This window comes from Caretta caretta, chromosome 12 (assembly GCF_965140235.1).
Source record: "Caretta caretta isolate rCarCar2 chromosome 12, rCarCar1.hap1, whole genome shotgun sequence".
Lineage (NCBI taxonomy): Eukaryota > Metazoa > Chordata > Testudines > Cheloniidae > Caretta > Caretta caretta.
This window is the reverse complement of record NC_134217.1, coordinates 6,767,293-6,793,142: the sequence shown is the minus strand read 5'-3', so window position 1 is coordinate 6,793,142 and position 25,850 is coordinate 6,767,293. Positions and strand designations below refer to the sequence as shown.

Genomic DNA, 25,850 nt, shown 5'->3' with positions numbered 1-25,850 from the left:
CCTGTGTGATCAAGTCCACTGCCACTGATTTCCTGCGTAGCCCTGGGACAGGCTCTTGAACCCTTGGGGTGTGTTTCCCCAGCTGTAAAATGGGGATAGCATACAGCTTCAGAAAGCACTTTGAGTTCCTCTGATGGGAAGTGCTACGGACGGCCCCCACATAACTCAATGGTACGTCACAAGCCGACTATCCTGTGCAGGGACTTCCCCGTAGGGGAAGAAACCAGGTGAAATAGGACCCAAAGCAGGGTAGAGGAATCACAGTTGGTAAAGGCAAGCCAGTGACTGTCCCTGCAGGAAGGGGTCGGGGTGCTTTGTTGGGAAAGCAGAATAAGATGGGAAAGATGATGGAGTTCTTCAAACCAAAGAGTAGCTTAATGAAATCCCTTCCAGCGCTCCTATTTCATGCCTTCCAGCGCTCCCATTCATGCCTTCTTATCTTAGTGCAAGAACAAAGGGGCTGGGAGTGAAAGGAAGCACGGTTCAGATGGATCAGAGGAAACACTTTTGCTGTTTAATGCCGAGCGCCGTGGAGCAGCAGGGTTCAGGGCCAGGAGAAGTCCGGAGCGGTGCAGAGCACAGGAGGGAGGGTTCATGAAAAGCGGTTGAGGGGGCTGGCTGCTGCTGCAGAGCTTGGTGGCTGACTCCCACTGGGAACAGGATCAGGCCCCCGCCACTCAGGCAAACAGGAATAACTGTTTGCAGCTCCGCTCGGCCTGCCAAAAACCAAGAGGAAATCCACCTTCCCAGGGCTGGAGGGTGTGAGCTGCAACTTCCCCTCCCCCAGGTTAGCACTGCAGCAGTGGGGAGGAAGGGTGCAGTTGCACCTTCCCCTGAAGCATCTGCAGCTGTTGGCTGTGCGGCATGGCCTGATGAGGCAGGAGATGCAGTACCAGGCTGGCTGGCCCAGTGTGGTGGCATCTGGTGGGACTGGAACCCAGCGTGGGTGGAGCACTGATGGGATCTGGCTCAGGGAACCCTCTGGGGACAGACACCGCCTCGCCTCTGCCTGGGGTGGTGCCCTGCCGAGGGAGGACACCGCCTGTTGGATGGAAAGCTTTCCCCTATTGAAAAGAGGCTGGGGGTGGGGAAGAGACATGCTGGGAACCTGCACTAGTTTGTCCCTACACCGTGGCTATGTTCTGAGCAGCTGCCTCCCCCCAACGTTTGGCTTGGCTTGGCCAGTGGTGGAGCGTGGGAGAAGCAGCCTGACTCCCCTCCGACGCTAGGCTCTTGCTGCAGTAACCTCAGCTGACCTAGTGCCCATAGCCAAGAGGATGCATCTTCGAACACCTCGTCTTCTGCCTCTACACGCCAGGCCAGCAGAGAGACAGCGTACAGCAGGGAGCCCCGTCCCACTGGCCTGCTCCTCCTCGGTAGATTTCTCTCCAGGCTCCGGGCAGTTCTGAAGCAAACAGATCCCAGTGGGGACGATCCCACCACCAGAGCTGGGCACCAGCTGCTGGACTCAGTGATCCCAACTCTGGCAACAGGGCCCCTGCGAGCTTCCCCACACATCCAACTATGGGGCTTCCCCCTCATCCTTTCACTCCAGGGCCTCCCTACAGGGCCTGCCTGTCCCCTCCTCCAGGCACTAAAGAGGCACTTTCTCATTCGTGTGGGCAGGAGGGAAGTGCAAGAAGCGTCTTTGAGGAAGGGCAAAGATACTGCTGCTGAGTTGGCCTTAGCTGGGGTACACATGGAGCTGATCGTTTTCTTCTTTGATGTGTGCCCTTCACCCCAGGTGCAGGGAGATCTACCAGCCATGAAGAGAGTACCAGGTCCAGGGCTGAACCCAGCTCTTTGACCTGATGCCACTCCCTTAGCCCTTTCTGTGCCATGGAGGGCAGGATGGCCAATGAACATATCTCCTGCCCTCATGCTAGCCTGTAGCTAAGCTCACGTCTGCTCATGGAGTGTTTTAGGTAGGGCTGGGTGAACTACACAGTGTTGTAATTTGCAGGTATGTTCCAGCTTCTCCACACAGCTCTGCTGATTCCCCTCCATTCCAACCACGGCTACCCACCAGCGGGGATGCCACAGCCCAGCTCTGCCGCTACAGCTCGACTGGCAGCAGCTCCAGCCCTGGCCTCCCCTGGACAGCTTGGCTAATGAACTTCCACCTGGACCTGCAACACCGCGGCTAGTCCAGACCTGGGCTCCTCGAGGGGACTTCTGCTGTCTACAGTAGAGTTGGCAGAGGTACCACCTCTGTTCTAGGACTGGGAGAGCGGGTAGTTTGTGTTACCACAGCACCACCTAGTGTCCTCTTTCTGCTCTTGGCAGGTTCCAGGGCTCTCCCCTGCATCCCTATGGTTAGTTTTCAGGAAGCACAACCGTTCCTGATCCCAACTAAACCTTGCGGTGCTTGGGTGGTCCATGCTTTCATCTGGCCCGGGGAAATTTTAACCCTCTGTAGATTGCTCTGGGCATTTCTGTAAATGAGCTGCTAAGGCCCCAGTATGGTCAGGGCTTCTTGGGCAGAAGCCAATGACAAAACTCAAAATAAATATTTCCCTCCCCTTCCGCAACTGTCTGCACCACATTAGACAGCAGCTGCAGAGGCTTAGCGCAGGGGCAGGGAAAACAATCACTTCACAAAGAATGCAAAGTTGGGCTGAAGACGCTTCTTTTGGCTAAAGAGACCCAGCAATGGAGGGAGCTCTTCACATACGTAGGCGAGCCCTGAGCAGCGGATGACATCCCTGCACCAGGAAGCCTACATGCCTGGGAGCGATGTCAACGGGAGCAGGATATTGGCCTTTGGGACACACGGGACCATGGTCCATAGCAGACCCTTTGAGAAATGCTGCTGCTCCTAACTTTCCTCTTAAAACATTAAGGACAACAACCCTCGCTTGCATGGTTGAGAAGCAGCATGATCCAGTGAGGCGAGGACAGGTCTGGGAGCGAGGGTCTTCAGTTCTATTCCTGGCTATGGCACTGCCCAGCTGAGAGACTTTGTCTATCTAGCTCTGTGATTCTGGGGGCAGGGACTCTTTCACCTTACAGTGTTCATCCAAAGCCTACCACACGGGGACAGCTGGGGACTCAGTACTTCTGTAGTACAAATAGCAACAGTCACTACAATACCAATTTCGACAAGCTGTCCATGTGCAAAAGCACCAGCCTGCTGCTAACCCCAACGGAGGAGACTTCAGTTCAGAACATCTTCCACTTGTGATGGTCCCTGCTGCCCCCAGGAACTCTGAGAACCTATCTGTGAATCAAGCCCCTGAAAGCGTTAACACCAAATTATTCTTGAACCTCTTCCTTGGGATAGCCTCGAAATGCGAGAGCACTGGTGCGTCTCATAAGTGACCTAAAAAGGCTCAGTAGCCATTCCTGGGTGGAGGGGTCAGGTAGCCATCTCCCTGCTTTATTTAGTTGTCCGTCCGTCCGTCTCTATTCCACCCAAGCGCAGAGTTCCACTTTAAGTATTTGCTTATTCAAGTAGCTGTGAAAGAGGCAGAAACAGCTGCCAACAGAGATTTCTCATTAGCAGGAGCATCTTTCAGAGCTACGCCCTGGTGTCTTCACCCCTGAATGCAGCAGCTTTGTGGAAGGAACACCCCAGAGTTAGAGCCACGGAAGAACAGCAATTGCTGTTCTCTCTAGGACCATAGCCAGAAGGGGGGCCGGCCAGCTTAATGCTCTTGCATGCCAGTGGCTGGTGTTTCAGGGTATAAGTTAGGCACCGTGGCTCTTGCTCACATGTGCAGGGTTGCATGGATTCCCAAATCTCAGGTCAGGGAGACATAGCAGCAGCTGGGGAGAATGACTGATGGTGGAGCATCACATCTCAGAATCAGGTGGGTGTAGTCCATACAATGAATATCCTGGGATTACTGCAGTCTTTGCACATTGAGGAAATTGGGTCCAATCTCCTAGCTCAGTGCACTACAGCTGTAAGAATTTATAACCATATGAGGGAAGCTACCTCTGAACTCCAAGGAGAATCACCATGGGTCAGGAGACAGATGTTCAGTGATTCATAAGGAGTAAGAGTCCAGATACTACCAGTGTGTCTGGACTTGAGAAGGAGGTGGCAAGCAGCGATAGGCCTGACCGCTCCTGAAGCAAGTCTGGCTACTATCGCCAAGACAAGAGGAGATGACACCTAGCAGCTCAGGTAGACAACTACTCAGCACAATACCCTGGCTAATATCCGAAACTTTTAAAGAGATATTAGACAAACCTTTTCTTATGCCCCAAACGCATAGTACACCCAACTGAATAAAGGCTCTGGGCAAAATTAAGGCATTCATAACGAAACAGCTAGAACCTGATCCCAATGTGGGAGGATGGCAGGCTGCAGAAGAGAGATCAAACAGCAAGATAGTGACCAGCTACAGAAAACGATCCCTGCACTTCACATACGCATTGCTTTACAGTCCCAGATTCCTGTGACTTTATTAAACAATCTCCAGCTGACCAAGGTGGTCTTTCCCCATGATGTTTGACTGCTTTGTACCTGCTAGTGGTAACGCATGGCATGAAAGGTTTCTGTTATTGGTTTTCATGGTCGCTAGCACTTAAGAGACCACAAGCGCCAAGCCCCATCGTGCTAGGTTTCAATGTCAAGCTTGGCTGATGGGGAATCTCAGCCTCATGAGGCTCACCTGAGACCTCTGCTGGTGATCAGGAGCAACAACGGCAGCGTTTCGGAGGGAGTTCTACTTATCCTGGCTCGGCTCAGTAAAACAAGAAGGACAGTAGCAGAGGATCAACAGCTCTTTCGCAGAGACTTGACTTGGGCCCTACTGCAGCCAAGGTCACGGATGTCACCCCTGAGGACCGCCCTCTCCGCATATGCATGAAGGAGCCAGCCGGGTGGGAAGAGGCCATGACCTCAGGAGCTCACCTAAGTACACGTGGATGCACATGCACGAACACAGATGCTATTGAATCAAGTCCGAGACAGCAGACTGCACTGGAGTATTTTATCAGCAGCAGTGCACCTTAATGACCACAGCAGAGGCCTAGGAGCCAGGAAGAGCTTGCTGCTCGGTTGAGCTGATCTGAGCCAGGACGTGCTGGGTGTTCTTGGGCAAGTCACTTGTCTCTTCAGACAACCCAGCCAGAAAATGAGGCTAAAAGCAGGAGCTTCATTGGCTGTAGCAGATGCTGTAACTCTATCGGCTGAAGGCAACGGAGGCCATCTCCCATCCCTTCGGAACGGCGCTCGCCAATCTTTTAGGACCGACTGACCCATGTTCAACTAAGAGATAGGCGAGCGCCGTTCCGAAGGGATGGGCAATAGCCTCTGTTGCCCTCAGCCAATCAAGTTACACAGGAAAGAATTTTCTGTAGTATCTGGCTGGTGAATCTTGCCCATATGCTCAGGGTTTATCTGATCACCATATTTGGGGTCGGGAAGGAATTTTCCTCCAGGGCAGATTGGAAGAGGCCCTGGAGGTTTTCCCCTTCCTCTGCAGCATGGGGCACGGGTCACTTGCTGGAGGATTTTCTGCTCCTTGAAGTCTTTAAACCACGATTTGAGGACTTCAATAGCTCAGACATAGGTGAGAGGTTTTTCGCAGGAGTGGTGGGTGAAATTCTGTGGCCTGCGTTGTGCAGGAGGTCAGACTAGATGATCATAATGGTCCCTTCTGACCTAAAGATCTATGAAAAAAAACTCAAATGAGTCTTTGCAGCATGCATCCCCCAGCACAAAACCAACTACGAGTGCAATATTCTGCAGGTATTTCCAGCACCACACAAGGGCAGTCCCAGCAGCACAAAACACTACTCTATCCCTCACACACACGCATTACCCCAATAACGCACAGGTGTGCGATGCAGCAGCCTCAGTCTCAAAAAGCCAGCACTGGGCGCTTGTCTAGACAGGGAACTTAACTGGCACTGCAGAATAATTATTCCAAAATAAAGTCACTTTTATCACTTCAGCACTTTCGACATGACAGTCAATTTCCCCATGTGGTCAAGCAGTGACCCCGTGCCTGAGAAAGGAACTGGGGTCTATCTCCCCCTATCACAACAAGCCCGACTCCTTCCACTACGTGAAGGGGGAAGATTGCACTCCCATTGATCGGTTATAGTACAACACACTGCAACCTCCACACTCAAGCACTTTCCACAGCTGAGATTTCAAAGGGAAGCTTCGCCTTTGATGTAGAAAACAGGCTCTTAGCATTTACAGGACTGATCAAAGAGCAGGCGCCCTGGCTGATAAAGAGAGAACATGAGGATCCTGGAAGTGCGTGGAGGCAAGGAAAACTCATCTCTTTGGGAAAGAATCTGCTCTGCATTGGGTTGAAAGCCTCTGAGATGTCGGTTTGGTATTTGCTAGGGCAATACAGATTCCTTTCCCTTATGTCCTTAACAAGGCACAATAAAGATTAGAAACCAGGGGAAGGAACTGGCTGCCCCAAGAAGTAGGAATTAGCAAGAGTATTTTAGATTTCCCTTCTCTCTGCTGGCTTGCTTTGCAGGACAGCCAATTCCTTCCTTTCCCCAGGTGTCACTGCCATCTGTACCCAGGCTCTCATGTAACCCAGCAGATGGGAGCCCAGGAGAACACTCATCCATAGTTACCTTGTACAGGTGCACAAAACATTTATGGACAGAAATATTCACAAAAGTGATTGATACCAGAGCTGCTGTACCTTTCCTCCTGCACCCACGAGCACCAGTCACAGCGAGAGCTCTTAAGAGAGCGTAGCCTGGATGGGCCTAAGATACTGAGCTATTGACCAGTGGGCTAAAGATGGACCTTTAACACTAGCAAGTATTCTCGTGCATGTTTTCTCTCAGGAGAACACCTACTGCCTGTCTTAGCCCTCAGAGATCAAGGCTCCTACATGCCAGCAGTATTCAGTCCCTGTTGGATGGCGCTATCAAGTTCTCCCTCTTGTCCGATGACAGCTAAAGCACTGATCAGAGAACAGCACTAGGAGAGGCGCTTGGTTGAACTACACTTTGTGAATCCAATTCTGTCTGACCCAAAAGGGAAGGACAACTTTCACTTCCAGCACCATCAACACAAGCAGGAAAATACCATATTTTGGTTTGCATTAAATATTGAGAAACTTTGTGGCCACCAGTTTATTCCAGCAGGCTACAGCTGGAAGATTTAGTAAGGATGGTGTCCCACTGAAGACAAAGGTCAGCTGGGGGCAGTGTTCCCTCTAATTTTTTCCATCCATGTGCAGAATGAATTTTGTCACAGTATATGCACCAGTCTCAAGGTAATGTGCGGATGTGCGCCACCAGTAGAAACCAAAAACCGAGATATTTTCTCTCTCTCTTTCTTTTTTTTTTTAAGTTAGCATAGGGATAATTACTCCAGCCAGGACAGGTTAGGCATTTGAGAACTCCCTACTCAAAGAATTAAATTTAAGCATAAGAGAGAGAAATAAAAATTATCAAATGCACAGACCAGCCAAAAAACTAAAACAACACACTTTGAAAGAAGTATCAAAGTATCTCAAGTATGTGTCGGGAAGTGAGTGTGACAGAGACACACACTGTGTGTGTGAGAGGCAGAGATGCGCATTGCCCCTTTAAGTAGGCTGTCCCCATCCCCCCCTGGGCTCTGCACAGCGAGTGGGAGGCTCCTGGGAGCAGCTCCAAGGCAGAGGGCAGGAGGAGCACATGGCAGTGTGGGGAGGGACACCTGAACTGCCCAGCACTTGATAGCCCACTGGGCAGATGCCCAGCCGCGCAGCTTACAAGGAACTTAGGCTGGGGGCTACCCACCATGCCTTTTTGATCTCCTTGCCATAGTTAAGAATCCACACAGACAGGAGTCTCCGATTGAGAAGCATTAAGGACACTTGTTGAAAGCAAAGCAGAATCATCACTGGACAGCCTCGCCAAGTAGTGTTCTATTCATGCTGCTGCTCCCTGGTGCCTCTTCCGAGCAGGCATCCCACAGGGGGGTAAACAAGAAGTGCCTTGCCCCAGTGCAGCAATTCACTTTGCTCTCACTGCTGCTATAAAAGAAAGGAGTTACCAACCTGTCACTGGCCACCTGAAGTTTGTATCCATGAGCAAAGGCTTCCATTGGGGGCCATGTTTCTCTCCTCTGGGACTTACTGGTCGTCTCAAAGAAGCCAAGATCTCCCCCCCACCACCTCTCACTTGCAGTCAAGTGCAGCCTTTGGCAAGCTCAGTAAATGTGTCTAGACAGATTACAGATGAACTTCATTAAGGGCAGTCTTGGCACTGAGCAGATGGGTGGGACTCAAACAAGTCTGAAGCCAAGCCAAGATTAAGGGTGTCAATGCAGGATTGATGCCTCCCATCTTCTATATCCTCTCCCATGTTAAGTGTTTTATTAATCAAAGCTACCTGGAAATTCAGTTGTTAGAACACCCCCCGATATTTCCTGCCAGAAGTGCTCTACAAGCAACTCCAAGGGGGTAAATTTCAGCCTCCTTGTCAAAGGCCACCTCCCCCGTTAGACCCAGAGAGAGAAGGTCTGTCCGTCACTCTTTAGCTTGCATTACGGACATAAGTTTGCTTACATTAATTTTGTTAAGACTGACACAGAATGGAAACGACACTCACCCAGACTGGGTTGAGAGAGGAGAAAGGCTGGTTTAGAACAGGAAAACACTGTGCTTTAGCTCCTGTTCAACTGCTCTGCTAAAGCTCCAAAGGAAAGGAGCAATTGTTAATGTTTGTGTTATTTTGTGCCTTTCCCTACAAGTGGCTGTTCGAAGGCTAGTCAGAGCTGGAACAGGTTCTATAAATATACAAATAACGGAGTGAATCCTTCCATTGTGTGCAAATAAAACTGAATGATTTGTGGCTCCTGGGAAAGCTGGCTTATTTATAAGAGACTTGCATGAAGGATACAGACCCATCTTCCGGGGATGAGCAGTACGCATGGAGAGCCACCCTGGGGTAGATTCTGCCCCCGGGTTTGAAGTTGCCCTGTATGATGTGGCTAGTGCACCTCTAGCCACAGCACTGCTGGGCCTCTGGGGAGCAGGCTGCCAATCCAAGTGCAATTCAGAGGCAATATTAACATCTGGGTTGCTAAAGAGATTCCTCAGAGCTTTTTAAGTCCAACCATCTGTGAGTGAAAGAGCACCATCAAAGGAGTGAGATGCCTGGACACACTTACAAACAGAATCAAATGTTTAATAACTTTCAAAATATGAGTATTACATCCATATTTAGAGCACATATAAAATAAAGATGGAAAACCAGGAAAGGAAAAACACATTGGTATCTTTGAGAGGGCACACTTAACCCTGTAATTCCACACCAGATCCTCTCTTCAGACACGCTACTCTCATTTTCTTGGTAATTCCCCCAAGTGAGGCAAAGATTAGGTACTGCGTCATTCGCAGTGTTTAGACTCTGCTTTTAGGAACAGCCAGATAAATACTCTGATTCTGTGCTACCTATGGACGTACAATGCAATTCCAGTACTGTATTATTACATGGTTAGTTGTGTCCTGCCCAGGAAAGGGATACCAAATTATTCAATAATTACCCTATGCAGAGTGCATTTAGCTAATTGTGTTTCATTAGGACATTCTCCTCCACCTGCCTTCATGTTCATACCGAGCCATGGCGCGTTCCTCATGTTTCTTTCCAGTGCAGTTTATTGCTGAGGGGGCACAAAGGGGACAGGATTATTAAGCAATTAGCACCTGACACTGCTATTCCAACGTGCCCCCGTGCTGCGTGTAATTGTACAGAAGGGAATGCTCCATTGGCAGCCTTAAACGATCTTCATTTCTGGCCACATGCTATTGCCATGACCTTTGCAGCATATGATTGTTAACCCAGCCCTTGACCTAGCCCAAAACAAACATCAGTCTCCTTGGGGTGGGGAGAGAAGATGCACTCCCTTGAGAACTAAATCATCCCAGCTAGGGCTTTGTCAAGTCTGACCTTAAAAGCCTTTAAGGAAGGAGATTCCACCACCTCCCTAGGTAACGCATTCCAGTGCTTCACCACCCTCCTAGTGAAATAGCGTTTCCCGATATCCAACCTAGACCTCCCCCACTGCAACTTGAGACCATTATTCCTTGTTCCATCATCTACCATCTCACACACTCCCTTCCCCACCAAATTTGGAAGGCCTCCTTCTAGGGGTGGGGAAGGGAACTGAGTCTCCCTATGTGCTCTGCTTCCTGGGGAAGACTGCCAATCAATAAACAACTTGAGATATTGCTAGTGATTTTAATAGCCGGGAGCCAGTGATTGGCTTAAGTGGCAAGGGCATCTTCCCTACTGTGAGCAAAGGGAAAATGCTTTTCTGATACAAATATCATGTGGAGGCCTCTTATTGCTAAAACATCAGGAAGGAGGCGGAAATGCGAGACAAAGGAGAGAGATTTTTGTGATGGCCCTAGCTGCTGCTTCCTCACTTCTCCCTCATCAGGCTAGCTCACCTTGGCCTTGTTCTGAACAGGGAGGTACAGCTTGAACTCTGCTGGAAGCTCATCCTCAGAGTAGAGTCTGTCAGAAAAATACACCCTCCGGATGCGACAGTTCGCATGGATCTGATGATGGAAAGACGGAGAGAATTGGCTGCATCTTTAACATCCTCTCTTTATACTTCTCCCCTTCAGCTTGTCAGTGGTTTGGCTCACAACACACCCTGTCCTCACTCGTCGATTACAGAACTCTCCCATCATCTAAGAATCCCAGATCCAGAAAATCCACTTTGGCGATCAGTGCTGCAGGCATTATGCTGATCTGCTGACTGCCCCAGAGGCCTAGTCAAGTCTTCCTGGAGGTATCCTATTCCCCCATCTTTCTTCCTAGCGGCTTTAAAAGGTAGCAGCTCCTCCTCCACCCTCTTCTGAAGTGTCCTAGCCACCCATCATGCCCTTGGTTTTTATAGCTGGATGTCCCAGTGTCTCATGAAATCTCAAGTACTGGGCTGAAAACGGACTGAAAAGGGGTCATGATAAACAGCAAGGTAGCTGTTTAGGGAGGGCGAGAGCCTGGGAAGCAGTGTCTAACTGGGCCATATATAATGACCGGAACATCTTTCAGAATTTCCAGTACCTCTGCTCATGTGATTGGTACAGGCTCGGAGATGGAAGCAGAGCTGGTTCTTGTTCTGTCCTATATTAGCACCTTTCATTCTTCAGGAACACATTCAGTAGATGGCACATGTCTGAGAGCTGGCTAAAGAGATCTAGGCAGAGCACTGGAGACTCCACAGAATCAGCTCTGCACTGGCTGCCAGATGATACAAGGTTCCTCACAATTACCCCCATCTCTGCTCTCTACTGCTCCTTTCTTTATCAGAGCCCTCGCTGTTGGTGAGAATGGCAATTCTGCCCCTCCTTAAGATTTCCCTACATAGGAATGAGAATAAGGGCTTCCATCCCACTGGCAGATGTGTGCCTGGCATCCCAAATAGACTTAAATACCACCTCACCCCAGAGAAAGCATCTCCCAAGCTTCCTCACGTAGCTGAAGGCTGGTGAGAAGAGACCATAGATGCAGCTAGTTCCATCATCTGAGAAGCAGCTGAATTAAGGGTGGGGCAGTGCTGAACCCCAATATAGTCACCCATCACTAATACATGAGGTCACGAGCACCAGTGCTGCTCCCCTCTAACGGTGCACAGTTAAGACAGGTAACTGGCTAAGAAGTCAAACAGGGTGGAGTCCAGGCTCCTGTTCTGCTTGGACTCCAGCAGCCCAATCTCCTGGCTAGCAAGAAGGGAGACTGCAGGGCATGATTTCTACGGCTATGGAGGGCGGGGAGCCCCGACCTCTGAGAAGTAGGCTCCCTGGCAGCAGCTGGGCCGTTTGGCCTAGCTCATACCTGGACCCTCAGGGTCTCGATGTAGTTCGTGCCATAGGCGCGGCGTGTGAAATCGGACAGGTTGAACTGAATCTGGTTCCAGCCGTCATCCAGCCGCATGGGCATGGTGCAGATGAAGGGCTTCACCCGGGTTGTGCTCTGGTAGTTACTTGCCCGGAAGCGCCTGCGCACATTCTTATCATCCAACACCTGATGCAGAGGAAAAAGACAGTTCTGCTGACTTCTGTATCTCCTTGACAGGCTGAGTTCACTCAGGACAGGTCATCTCCAACCCAGAGTCAGACTCCAGGAGGTGCAGTAGAACAGGACTTTCCCCTCCACTTTACAGCTAGAATATTTAGAAGTCAGTGCCTAGATGCAGCATGAAAACCTGGGTTTCAAACATGGTCACTACATTCTCTCATGGCCATAAGACAGGCTGCAATGGTAGAGAGGGCTTGATACTAAGGGGCTGAAGGGGAAAAAAAAAGGGAAGATCTTGTGGTTGATGCACTGGACTAGGAGATCTTGCTCTGCCACAGACTACCTGTGTCACCTTAGACAAGTCACTTCATCACCATACTAATAATACCTAGCTCCTCTATATGCTTTTCATCTGCAGATCTCAAAGTACTTCATAAAGGAGGTCAGGATCAATATCCCCATTTTACAGATTGGGAAACTGAGGCACAGAGGGGGAAATGACTTCCCCACAGTCACCCAGGAGACTAGTGGGGGAGCCAGGAATAGAACCCAGGTCTCCTGAGTCCCAGTCCTATGTTCTGTCCACTAGGCCACCGCTAACTAGGGCCAATGTCAAACGGGGATAATATTTTTCTATCTCACAGGGGTGCTAAGAAGAGATTCATTAGTTTCTACAAAGTGCTCAGATATTATGGTGATGGAGTCATGAGTCTCGAGACAGTCAGCTCCCACTCTCTTTATACCCAGCAGTTATTGGGGGCTGGGGAGATACTCCCCCCTCTAACCCCTACTGAGGCAGCTCTGCATGTTACCCCACTCACCTGCACTTCAAAGGTGAAGTATTTCTTTAGGTTCTTAATGATCATCACCAGGAAGGGCAGTTTGATGCCCAGTGTCTTCTTTGGGTCAGCAGGGCAGGTGATGTACGTGGTACTGGGAGGGAGAGAGACACTTAATATTTCTAGCTCCTTATCTCAGTCTGCCTGGTACATGGCAGATATATCAATAGAGCACATTCTGAAACAGATCCACATACAAGAAGGAATTAGCCAGGAAGCCCTTCTGCTAGATTTAAGCTTTCCAGGTCTAAGGAGTACACAAAATTGCAGGTCACTTAGAGACACTCTTCTGGTTACTACCTTGCATGGATGCGCTATGCTCCGCTGACACCCTTCGCAATTCCACATGGTGCACCAGTATGCTACACTTTGATCATATGGGGTACTAAGGGATGGTCAGCCAATCAGATTACCCGAACACACCTAGCCAGGCAGATCGGCCCAGCGGGGGCCTCAGTGAAAAGGTGGACTGTTCCACTCCAATGGGGAAAATACTGGAGGGTGGGGGGGACTAGGACAAAACCACCATTCAGTTCAAATACACTCTTCCTTCCCCACCAGGTTAATAGAAGACTTCCAGGTTATCATGAGATCTTCCTGTTCCCACTTCAAGCACACAGCACTAGACCCTCCCTCAGCCCTTGATCTAAGCAGACAGCACCCTCAGAACAAAAGAGCAGTAACTCCCAAGCACTACATGTGTTTAAGAAAGCATTAGAGGCCAGACAACCCCACAACTTCGGGCCAAAGGTCTGACAAGCTCTAAAATCCATGTGTCTTGTAAACAAAAGCCTCTTATATTTTAGCTTCCTACTGCTACTACGATGCTTCACTCATCCTCAAGTCTTTAACTGAGGGAACAATTGGGTCTTAGGACAATCAGATGCAAGAGACGGTGCATTGCTTTTGCTACAATTCAGCTCTCCCCTGGCACTAGATAACCTATGGGCTACAATGCCCCAAATTGTCTCTTATAAAAAACACAAGTTATATAAGGAGAAAAAGAAAACACCTGGCTATTACTAGGACTTGATGAGAGAGGGGAGACATCACTGGCAGTCAGAGCTCAATTTGCATCCAGAGCTCTATAAGCATTTTAAAAACTCCAGCAAAAACCAAAATGTCTTGGAATAAAAACAGAGCTTGAATGGGCCGTGCCACAACGGTGCTACAGAATGGGCCACTTGATTTAGAAAAATCTCACCAATAAGCTCAGGGGAAAAAAGAGATGAATAGCCTTTGGGAAAGAGAAGATGACTGAAGCGGCACCACGATCATTCTTCTGTTTGAAGTGCTAACGCTCCATAGCATGTTAGGATAAAGAATGGTCTCTTACTCTACCTGACATTTGTTCCTTCAATCTCCAGCACCAGTGACTGGATATCGTTATCAGTGATTCTTTTGATATGGCCATTCCGCACCTAGAACAAGAGAAAGTGAAACAGTTTGTTAGCCACGGGAGAGATGAAAGACAACTGCCATTCCTGAAGTGCAGGGGAGATCTCCCAGCCCAGAAGAGCACGCTAGAAAGACATCCCACAAGAACTTCTCTCGGCAGTTACATGAAGAAATCAGATGGACACCTTCCGTCATCCCACTACAGGACACGCTGCCAGCAAACACCTTTACTGAGAGTCTGCAAGGTCCAATGTCATCTCCAAATGCTGACATCAGAGGCCAGAAACAGTACCTTGACAAACAGTACACAGCAAAATGCATGCTGAGTCATTCGGATGCATTTAAGTCTAGTATATGAAGGCCCAAAGAATGCTCAAGCCAGACAAGTACTAAGTTAAACCAAACCAGGGAAAGGAGCGAGAGGTTGTAGCAAAAGGTACAGGAAGCCCAGGTCAATTTCTTCCCTCCTTAATCCGTGACTCCTGCAGGCCAGTGCATCCACACCCAGCATACCCTCTCCACTTACAGGACTTTTACCTCCTGTGCGCTACTGCCCATTGCTAGGGCAGGACACTGTAGCCTGGCATGGTCAGGCAAACAGCAGCAACGGATGAAGAAAGCCTGTTTAAAGTCACACTAATAATGCTCACCACTGAGGTCACATGCAAGGTGCTTGTCACGCGCTGTTCAATGCCTCTGGGAAGGTCTGAGACAAGAGCCATTAGCTGCCCTTGCAGGACATCACCTGCTGCAGGTGAATGAGTTACCAGCTATGCTGGGCCCTGGGTGTGGGGCGAATTGGGCAGGAGAAGCTAGAGGGAACTCCCCCCAGTGGATGCCCAGACCCCTCACAAGGATTTGAGACAGACTCATGGCTGGCAGCACTGAGTTCAATGGGCTGAGACCCTCAGAGGCCTCATAACCCAATTCAGACTACTCTCTCTCTGACTAATAATGGAGTAAGGCTAGAGGGGGGAAAAAAAAAAGCCATGAATTAGAGCTGATATGAGATCTCCAATGATCCAGTAAAGTCAGTCACAGCCAGGTCCCTGCACAATGCAGGAAGGCCAGAATAGGAATCAGCATAGTAACTCACACTTGCTCTTCTCAGCAACCAACTTATGCTGAATCTCTGGGTTTGACTTCATTTTTTAACAAAACAGCTCGTTCCACATTTAATAAAAAAAAAAAAAAAAATCGAGATCTGCATTTAAAGGCACTTTGCTAATGAAATCACCTTGTGCGGAATCAGCACATTGCAACCGTGTGAATCCATGATTCAACTTATATCACACCACTCTGCTGCTAAAATACAGAACCACATTAACCATCTAATGGGAGGAGTCCAGTCGTATGTAATAAAACGATTTACAAAACCAGCAATTCATCTTCAAACTGCTTAGTCAGTTGCTCTAGATGGACCTACAGTGGATAATAATGTGTGTGTTTGCCAAAAGAGAGAAATAAGGAGCCCACCTCTCTGTGGTCTTTAAGGATGTCTCTATTCAGATCACCTGAAATGGATGCTGGTAATGGTAGGAATGCTAGCATGGATTGACAGACCATATTTTTAATCCCATTCCGAGCCATCACAGATAAAGATGTTAAGCTGCCAGAGAAAGACTCCTCTAGGGATAGCAGCGTATTCCTGTTCTCCAATCCTATGCCTCTTCTGCGCCAAATACATCTCCCATTTATTTATAGGTCTGTGTAAAAGAAACTAACATGGCAATGTTAAGATTATTTGATGTTTGTGTCACCTGCAACTGGAATCATCCCATTAGAAGACTAATGTGGGGTTCTATATATTAGGGAAAGTAACACTGTTAGCCAGGTTAGATAAGAATACCTGCTCTCAGGCTACATTACAGCTTTCACCATTGGTAGGCCCCTTCGTTTTTGGTTTTGATTTTATTTCATTTTTCCTGGGAATTTATCAGTGTTTATTAGCACAACAACAAAAACAGCTGAAAAATTGGTGCAAAAAATATTAAAAATTGTTCTTGGTAAATATCAGGGTTTAGTTTGACGGACAGAAGGACCGGGGAGAAAAGTATTCAGTAGATGAATGCTTTGATTAACAGAATTCAATGTGGTTGGCTGCAGAACTAAAACAGAACTCAAAATACAATGTCACTTCTGAGTTTAAGAAAACAATATCCCTTCAATCTCCAATAAAACTTGTTTGAATAAACAGTTTGCTGCTGTAGACTTAGAACTATATTACCATTTAATAATTGGGCCCAATATTTAAAAATATTTATAAACACTCACTGTGTTATGTGAAGTCCTTCAGTGTAATTTCCCAAAGTCCTGCATAGCATAGGCTCGCAGCAATCTTTTTAAGGAGTCTTTTCCAAGACCCAGTCTCCTACAGTACTGCATGTAGCTGAAACATGTACGTGGTGGGCATGAGATGCATCAGTACCTTCAGATGCACATGCACTTCAGAGCTTGCCTGCGTGCCTGTTTGCTTATTGTGTGTATCTTCACAACAAATACAGAGCTTTACTTCACCAGGCAGCTTTGCATATACACACAGGCTAATATATTATCGTAATACACATCTCATGCAATGTATTTTAGTTTCCTAACAAAACAAGTTATTTTTTATATATTTGAAGGATACAAAAGTAGAGTGAAAAATCAGAGAAAAAAATACTACTTTTTGTAAAACCTGGGATTTTTTTGATTTTTTTTTTTTAATTTGTTTAAACTGAAAATGAAGGGGCTTAACCATTGGTAATCCCAGGACTGTACCACTGGCAGGCCAAGATTTCTTCGCGATGAAAAGGAGAAATAGGGACGGTTCAGTTTTCCTTAGTGTTCTTTTCCTTCTGCCACCAGGTCAATTTAGTGCAATGTGAAATTGACTAGTCATGGTCCATGAAAGCCAGTTTCTCTCTCCAAACGCAAGAGACACATTGAATGATCACAGAGGGAACGTGTTTCTTCTCACAAAACTTTCCTAGGAGCAGGATGAGGAGACAAGAGGAAAGATATAAGATAGGCAGGACAACAGAGAAAGCATGGATGAGACAGCCAAGCAGGGCAGAGAGCATAGTCATGACATGCATCCAAGGGCAGAATATAAAGAATTACAAAGAATTTGGGATGCCAACATTTAGAGATGAAGTAGACTAGTCTACAAAAACAACAACAGTTTGTTAGGGTAGTAGATGAGTTGATTAGCTATCAAAACCAAAGTGGGGTACACAGAGAAAGCAGCATAAAACACACACACAACCCCTTTCCAAAGGACTCTATTGGCACTCAGACATTGAGCCCCGATCCTTCCCTAGAAACTGGGGGAAGTGTGGGGACAACCAGCTTGTTTCACAAAGGCCTCTAAAGATTCATCAGAACTAGGTTATCAACCAGAGCTAATTTGACGCTCCAAGGAGAAGACAGCTAAAAGGCTCTGGATACCATTACTTAACACCCCACCCCATGCAGTTCACTACCCCAGAGGCTGACATCCTGATAGCAGTTAATACTGATTACAGCAGCATTGCTCAGCGAGGGATCTCTTGATGTCGTGGAAAGAGAATGTTTATAACTATAGATTACAGCAGATGCTCAGCAATGACCAGTGCAGTTAAAGTGAAGGGGGTTTTGTTGCAACTTTGAATGCTCAGAAATTACACTTCCAGAAAAACTAATTTTGAGCTAACATTTTCTATACATTGTCACATCCCAAAGATGACTTTTTTGGAAGTAGAGGGGGAAAAAAATCCTATCAAGTCCTATTTTATGCAACTATGGATATTATCATCCATATAAATGGATAATCCTAGTCTGAGTTACACTAATTTACTAATTATTAACCTGCCTGCACACTAAAGACAATCAAATTCTTATTCACACACTCAAAAATGGCTGGACTTCAAAGGACGCAACCATCTTTAAAAAAAAAAATCAGTTTTGTATGGACATATTTTTTACCTACCATTGTTATTAGTAACACCTTAGATCAGTGTAACTAGAAGATTGGAGAAATGTAAGATTAACTCAACTCTTGATAGAAGAATTCAAGTTCAGTCCAAGTGGTGACTAGTGAATTAAATAGGCTGAGGGAGACCTCTAGAGGTGCCAACAAGTATTTTATTGCTGTCCAGCATTAGTGCAGACATGGGTAGGTCATTTCTGCGGCTGGAACCATGCTAGCAACAGCTGTGTTTAAACTCTGCTGTTGCTAGCATCATTTCCCTGACCGCTGTAGGCGTGGATTCTCCTCCCCCTTGAGAGTCATGCTAGTCTGACTGTGCTATAGTCCACCCATACATGGGTATAGCAGGGTTTTCTAATGTGGTTCCAGAAAATGGTCCCTTCCACACTGGTCAGGGAAACCACGCAAGTAACAGCTATTTGTATTCTGTGGTCAGATTCCAAGAGTTATTTGGTATTCAGGTGATACTGGCAATACACTCCATTGCTAGAGAACAGCATCTGAAGTTGCTCTAACTTTTAATCTTTAATCTTTCAGTTCAAGGAAAGTCTCAGTAGTTCCGTGCTTGGAGAAATCATTCAGAGAATCAATCCATTTGATAAGTTCCGTTGAACAGTTTCTATCCACTGTAGCAGAACAGCTTGCAATGAGTTCCCCTGAGATCAGAGAGCCAAGGGCTCAGGAATGAAGAGAGGGTCTGATTAACTAAGTGTTAAAATGGAGATAGTGACAGTGCCTTGCAAAACAGGTCTCCCAGAAAGGCCCGGATGACTCTGAAATGGCAGGAGATGCACTCGCTGAGTAAGTGATCTGATGACTGATCTGCTCTGCACAAAAAAGTCTAAAAGAGCTAGAAAACACATTCTGCATTTAGGGGGCTCTGGTGGCTGTTCTGGCAGGATGGTGTTGGGATAGGCACTAGCTCTTCCTCTACCTTAAAGAGCGAAGGATGTCCACTTCAATTTTCAGTGGCATAATCCACTTTGGACTCCAGAAGCAAAGTCTGTGAGCATGATGCTAAGTACAGAGCAGATGAGTGAAAGAGCTGCCCTCATTGCCAAACCACCTGCCCAGAGACTAACTGCAGCCCATGAGGGGGGGGAGGGAGGGAGAGAGAGTAAAAGAGAAGGAATGAAAACTAACTCATAAGGAGAGTTGAAAGCCACACTGTTCACACAGCATAATCAAGGAAAGGTTTCCAGTGTCCACGTTCTTCTACGTAAAGTGAAGTCAGGGTTCCTTCCCCACTCTGAACTCTAGGGTACAGATGTGGGGACCCGCATGAAAGACCCCCTAAGCTTATTCTTACCAGCTTAGGTTAAAAACTTCCCCAAGGTACAAACTTTGCCTTGTCCTTGAACCGTACGCTGCCACCACCAAGTGTTTTAAACAAAGAACAGGGAAAGAGCCCACTTGCAGAAGTCTTCCTCCCCAAAATATCCCCCCAAGCCCTACACACACCCTTTCCTGGGGAGGCTTGAAAATAATATCCTAACTAATAGGTTAGAAAATCATCAAAGACCCAAACCCCTGGATCTTGGAACAATGGAAAAATCAGTCAGGTTCTTAAAAGAAGGATTTTTTTTAATCAATCAATCAATCAAAAAATTTATTTATTTATAGACAGAAAGACAGAAAGAAAGAAAAAGGTAAAAATCACCTCTGTAAAATCAGGATGGAAAATACTTTACAGAGTATTCAGATTCAAAACACAGAGGATCCCTTTCTGGGCAAAACCTTAAAGTTACAGAAAACAGGAATAAATCTCCCTCTTAACACAGGGAAAATTCACATAAAACAAAAGATAAACTAATCCGCCTTGCCTGGTTTACCTCTACTGGTTGCAATATTGGAGACTTGGATTAGGATGGGTGGACAAGATGGATTTCTGTCTGGCCTCTCTCAGTCCCAAGAGAGAACAACCACATAAACAAAGAGCACAAAGAAAACCTTCCTTCCCCCAAGATTTGAAAGTATCTTGTCCCCTTATTGGTCCTTTGGGTCAGGTGCCAGCCAGGTTAGCTGAGCTTCTTAACCCTTTACAGGTAATAGCATGTTGCCTCTGGCCACTGTATAGCACTGTATACAGAAGGGTGGTTACCCTTCCCTTTACATTTATGACAGCTTCCAAGATATTTAGAAAGACTTTGCCCTCTCCCCCCACCCCCATCTACATTAAGAAAATTGGCATAGATGTAACTACATCAGTATAGTTACACCAGCACAGATCCTTGATGTAGATAATCTGTACCAGCACTTAGTAGGGTTTACACCAGGGCAGCTTACCTTATGTTACCAGTGATTACATCAACACAGGTACATTAGTGCCAGTTTCCTTAACAGACAATGCCTAACAAGACTACTAGCTCTTGACATATTACAAGTGAACCCAGATCTTCAGGAAATGCTAAAAATCTCAGAAGACCCCAACTATAAGCAGAGTAAGAGTGCAGGTGAAAGAGTGACAAACCCATTTACTTTTAAAAATAGATTATTAAAAGAGCATTTTAAGAGTAGTTGTAAGATGGAAACTGAGGTTCAGCTGTGCAGGGTGCCACAGTTGAGAGGCATGTCTCAACTTTAGTCTAGTTCCCAATGGACATTGACCGCCCCATCACAATGAGCTGGCCCAGAGTTCAGCGCACTTCACCATGACAGATAAGTATCTGAGTGGCCCAGCACTCAGGAGAACAATAGGTCAGCAGGCAATGTAAGAGCATTTTCACAATTCCCACCCAGACTGTCCATCTCTAACCAGTGCTGTCACTCACTTAGGCCATGTCTACACTGGGGGTCATAGAATCATAGAATATCAGGGTTGGAAGGGACCTCATGAGGTCATCTAGTCCAACCCCCTGCAGGACCAGTCCCCAACTAAATCATCCCAGCTAGGGCTTTGTCAAGTCTGACCTTAAAAACTTCTAAGGAAGGAGATTCCACCACCTCCCTAGGTAACGCATTCCAGTGTTTCACCACCCTCCTAGTAAAAAAGTTTTTCCTAATATCCAACCTAAACCTCCCCCACTGCAACTTGAGAACATTACTCCTCGTTCTGTCATCTGCTACCACTGAGAACAGTCTAGATCCATCCTCTTTGGAACCCCCTTTCAGGTAGTTGAAAGCAGCTATCAAATCCCCCCTCGTTCTTCTCTTCCGCAGACTAAACATCCCCAGTTCCCTCAGCCTCTCCTCAATAGTCATGTGTTCCAGTCCCCTAATCATTTTTGTTGCCCTCCGCTGGACATTTTCCAATTTTTCTACATCCTTCTTGTAGTGTGGGGCCCAAAACTGAAGACCCACTAAATCGACCGTTCTCTAGTCGACTCCGGTACAAGAGGAGTAAGGTAAGTCGACTGGAGAGCGTCTCCCGTCGACGCAGCGCGGTGTAGACAGCACAGTAAGTCGACCTAAGATACGTCAACTCCAGCTACATTATTGACGTAGCTGGAGTAGCGCAACTGATGTTGACTTACCCCAGTAGTGTAGACAAAGTCTTAGAATCATAGAACCATAGGGTTAGAAGGGTCCTCAAGGGTCATCTAGTGAATGTCTAACTTCCTGCCAAGATGCAGGACTTGGGAGCCCTTACATTTTAATGAGACCATTACAAAAGAAAAAAGAACGGCTTACAAACCTCATCCCTATGGGCACAAGTATTTCTCTTAGAACAGCACTTCATCCACTGGCTCAGCCTTCCTCTAGATCTGTTGTTTATTTTGGCCCTGATCCTGCAACTAACTGCTTGCAAACAGGCTGCTGCTATTAACTCCAATGAGGCTCCATGCAGGCACAGCAATCTTCTCACATGCAAGAAGCTGCATGACTGAGGCCTTATAAAGCTAGCATTTCTTACACCTGGATGTTGGCCGAATAGCGTTTAAAAAAACAACAACATTTCTTCGCCCTCACAGGGGTTTGCAACGCAGTCCACTGTAGTATACTAGGAAAGCACCACGGGGCTCTCATTCAGACCACAAATAGGCCTTGTTTTATTTAATATATTTAGCCCACATCCCTGAAGCAGCACAAGGGATCCCTGTAACAAAACACACCTCCAATTTAATGGGCACCTCCAAAAAGAAAAAAGAAGGGCTCTTGCCAGCCCCCAACCCAACCCTCTTTTTGAGCTGCTCTGTGATGTACAGAGAAGGCCTGAAATGTTTTTTATAAATAACAGATGTTTTCCTGCCTGCTAAGTTACATTAGAATTTCAGGTCTTATGAATGGACAACTAGTGAGATTATGATGTCACAAGAGACTGAATACTAAAGTAATTTGGGGGGGGGGGGAGATTTAGTCAGACTGTTTCTAACTTATTTTGGGGTTGGTTTTTGCAGATCATCAGTGACTAATGAGTACTCTGGGGGAAAGGAATGTCTCTGTTAAAGGTTCAACACCTGCAAGAGCTGACAGACATCCGAGAGGCCTAAAAAGCATTGCAGCAAAACCAAAGCTGACATTCTTGCCATTTCTATGTAAGAAAGTGTCTTAATTTTTAAGACTTCTTTACACATCCTAAAGTGGGGGGGGAGGGGGAGCGGTGCAACACCATTTTTAACTGCCCTTTGCAGGCCACTTTTAAAAGGAACATAAACAAAACAAAAGCATCTTTGGCTGACATCCTACTGCTCCAAGTAACACCCAAGATGACTAACTGACAGAGCAAAAAAAAGAGTTACCTATTTTTCCCCAGGTTGTTTACTTTGACCATGACAGAATATTGCTTACAGTCACTTTAGTTTTTCAGTTGCTATTCAAAAGACATCCACAAACATGGGGTGCTAACCATAGTGAAATAATTAAACTTTTAAAAATAGAAACATGCTATTTTCAGACCACAACATTTGGCAAGGAGATTTGGGGGCAGGGGTAGAAACGGATACTTATTTGTATTTCATTTTCTAAAATTAACTAGATTTTACACTGACTACTTCATACTGTATAGTGTGCGGAGGGAAATTTTTCTTCTTGAGGACCTCAAAGTGCAGTATGAGTCAAAGAGAAAACTGCAGACACTAAACTAGGTATTTCGAAGACGAGACGCTGCCTTATTAACACACAATCACTCTTGGGACAAGGACAAGATCTCTGCATTAAGAATCAAAACTGGTAGAAGTTCCAAGGACTGTTTCTTATATTTCAGAACACTGTATGCTGCTGCTTATCATTAGGGCTTCTATTTTCCAGTGTTTGTTTTTAGGAATTTTTCAGTTGTACATAGATGCCCCAAAACTGCATATGTGGGGCAGGGTTCCTGGGCTCCCTCTTTGCATACAGATGCTCCCCAACTTATGCAATTGTTCAGTTCCGGAAAGCCTTGCGTAACTCGAATTTTGCATAAGTCTGAAACGTATACCCGAACGTTACGGAGAAAAAAAAAAACCCCACAACTCCTATTTCTAGCTTACGGAACTTTTTCCATAAGTGCAAATTTGCATAAGTCAGGTCTTGCGTAACCGGGGGGCATCTGTATACGGTAATGAGTAAACTCTTCGTAATCCTCTCTAGTGCGCTTTAACGTAATACTATTTTAAAGTGCCCTACGGAACCGTTAGTGTGGACCAGCAGGGTCAGCATGGACCAATTAATGTTCCACACTGTAGCGAGCTTTAGAAATCAAACAATCACAGTCTGCATTACTGCTCTGTGCAGGCAATCCTTTAGATACAAGTAACCATTTTGGGGGTTATTCCAGATAAACCCCTGATTTCTTTTTGGGGAAGGACTTGTGGGGGGCGGGTATGGGGGGGAAGTTTCTTATCAATTAAAACTGAAAATCAGATGCTTTCCTTATTACTTATAGGCAGCAGTCTCCATGACACCTGTAAACGACAAGCTGTGAAGTAGCTTCATGGATGGAACAAAAGTTGGCTAGCTTTTGCAGAAGTGGCTCTGCAAATTAGAAGGTTACAATACTATATTATTGAAAGAGAAAGACTTTCAAGCAATGGTATTTGAATGCTGCACAGCCAGCTCCAGTCACTATGCCAAAGGACAAGTAACATGCATTGCCTACAAGACAGCAGGAGCTCACAAGTTTCCTGACTGAGACCCAAAGAAAGATCATTTTGTGACTGTGCCTTTCCCCAGGAGACGATAGCCCTGGCCTATCCTGGTGCACCCTGCCCCATGCATGAGGACATACTGCATTTGGAGGGTAGCTTGTCAGGAATGGGCTCACTCCTCCAGGAACTGTCCCAGAGCAGAAGAGGCCCCCCGCCGCCCCCCGCATAGACCTGCCAAGCAACCAGTGATGGCCAGACCTGGGATGCAGGTTGCCAGGCAGCTGGTTGCCATAGGGACAGCAGATTACCCACCTCTCAGGATCTGACCAGGCACAGACACGGCACTGAGGCCCCTAAGACCCAGGGGAGGAGTCCGTGCCCCCGCGCAACCCACGTGTCCCAGAGACCGCAGCCCGCCCCCCCGCCCCAAAATCAGAGCCACGAGCGGCTTCTTGCTGCCACCGCCCCGGGGAAGTGGTGCCAGGCACGGGGGCGTTGGAAGAGCCCGGGGCGCCTCCCTCCCACCCAGCTCCACCATGCCCCAGCCTGCCGGTACCTTCCTGTCCCAGATCTGCAGGGGCCCAGCTCCGATCCCCCCCCCCCCGGGCCTCCCCAGGGGCTGGCACCTTCTAGTCCCAGATCTGCAGGGGACCGGCCCCGATCCCCCCCCCCGGCCTCCCCAGGGGCCGGCACCTTCTAGTCCCAGATCTGCAGGGGACCGGCCCCGATCCCCCCCCCCTCGGGCCTCCCCAGGGGCCGGCACCTTCTAGTCCCAGATCTGCAGGGGCCCGGCCCCGATCCCCCCCTCGGCCCCCCCCAGGGCCGGCACCTTCTTGTCCCAGATCTGCAGGGGCCCGGCCCCGATCCCCCCCCGGGCCCGGCACCTTCTTGTCCCAGATCTGCAGGGGCCCGGCCCCGATCCCCCCCTCGGGCCCCCCCAGGGCCGGCACCTTCTTGTCCCAGATCTGCAGGGGCCCGGCCCCGATCCCCCCCTCGGGCCCCCCCAGGGCCGGCACCTTCTTGTCCCAGATCTGCAGGGGACCGGCCCCGATCCCCCCCTCGGGCCCCCCCGCGCCGGCACCTTCTTGTCCCAGATCTGCAGGGGCCCGGCCCCGATCCCCCCCTCGGGCCCCCCCAGGGCCGGCACCTTCTTGTCCCAGATCTGCAGGGGCCCGGCCCCGATCCCCCCCTCGGGCCCCCCCAGCGCCGGCACCTTCTTGTCCCAGATCTGCAAGGGCCCGGCCCCGATCCCCCCCTCGGGCCCCCCCAGCGCCGGCACCTTCTTGTCCCAGATCTGCAAGGGCCCGGCCCCGATCCCCCCCTCGGGCCCCCCCAGCGCCGGCACCTTCTTGTCCCAGATCTGCAGGGGCCCGGCCCCGATCCCCCCCTCGGGCCCCCCCGCGCCGGCACCTTCTTGTCCCAGATCTGCAGGGGCCCGGCCCCGATCCCCCCCCTCGGGCCCCCCCAGGGCCGGCACCTTCTTGTCCCAGATCTGCAGGGGCTTGCTGCCGATGCTGTAGAGCACGGAGAGGAAGCCGCTCTGGAACGTGTTCTTGAACATCCCGCCGCCGGGGAGGGGAAGGGTCTCGCGGCCGGCCCGGCCCGGCCCGGCTCCCTCCGCTCCTCGCCGCCGCCGAGCCCAGGCCACTCGCTCGCCGCGCGGAGGGAGAGGTTGGGTCACCTACCCCCCCCCCAGGAAGGGGA

General features: G+C 48.3%; 1 protein-coding gene and 1 long non-coding RNA gene across 3 annotated transcripts; both read right to left on the bottom strand.

Annotated features, from left to right (window-relative positions):
• Nucleotides 1-4,387: 4,387 nt before the first annotated feature.
• Nucleotides 4,388-9,020, bottom strand: LOC142068644 (uncharacterized). Its single transcript, XR_012664535.1, has 3 exons — nucleotides 8,827-9,020; nucleotides 7,983-8,219; nucleotides 4,388-5,625 (listed from the first exon to the last, which is right to left on the bottom strand). It is a non-coding gene; the product is annotated as an uncharacterized LOC142068644 (long non-coding RNA).
• Nucleotides 9,021-9,093: 73 nt separating this feature from the next.
• CFAP20 (cilia and flagella associated protein 20) lies at nucleotides 9,094-25,850 on the bottom strand. 2 transcript variants are annotated; one of them, XM_075118303.1, is made up of 6 exons: nucleotides 25,624-25,848; nucleotides 14,136-14,215; nucleotides 12,777-12,888; nucleotides 11,773-11,961; nucleotides 10,380-10,490; nucleotides 9,094-9,589 (listed from the first exon to the last, which is right to left on the bottom strand). In XM_075118303.1, exons 1-6 carry the CDS (start codon nucleotides 25,705-25,707, stop codon nucleotides 9,584-9,586), a joined length of 582 nt encoding a protein of 193 aa, XP_074974404.1. In that variant the 5' UTR covers nucleotides 25,708-25,848; the 3' UTR covers nucleotides 9,094-9,583. The 2 variants fall into 2 exon arrangements, with proteins under 2 accessions (XP_074974404.1, XP_048672543.1); XM_048816586.2 differs by lacking the exon at nucleotides 9,094-9,589 and having other exon boundaries at nucleotides 10,371-10,490; nucleotides 25,624-25,850.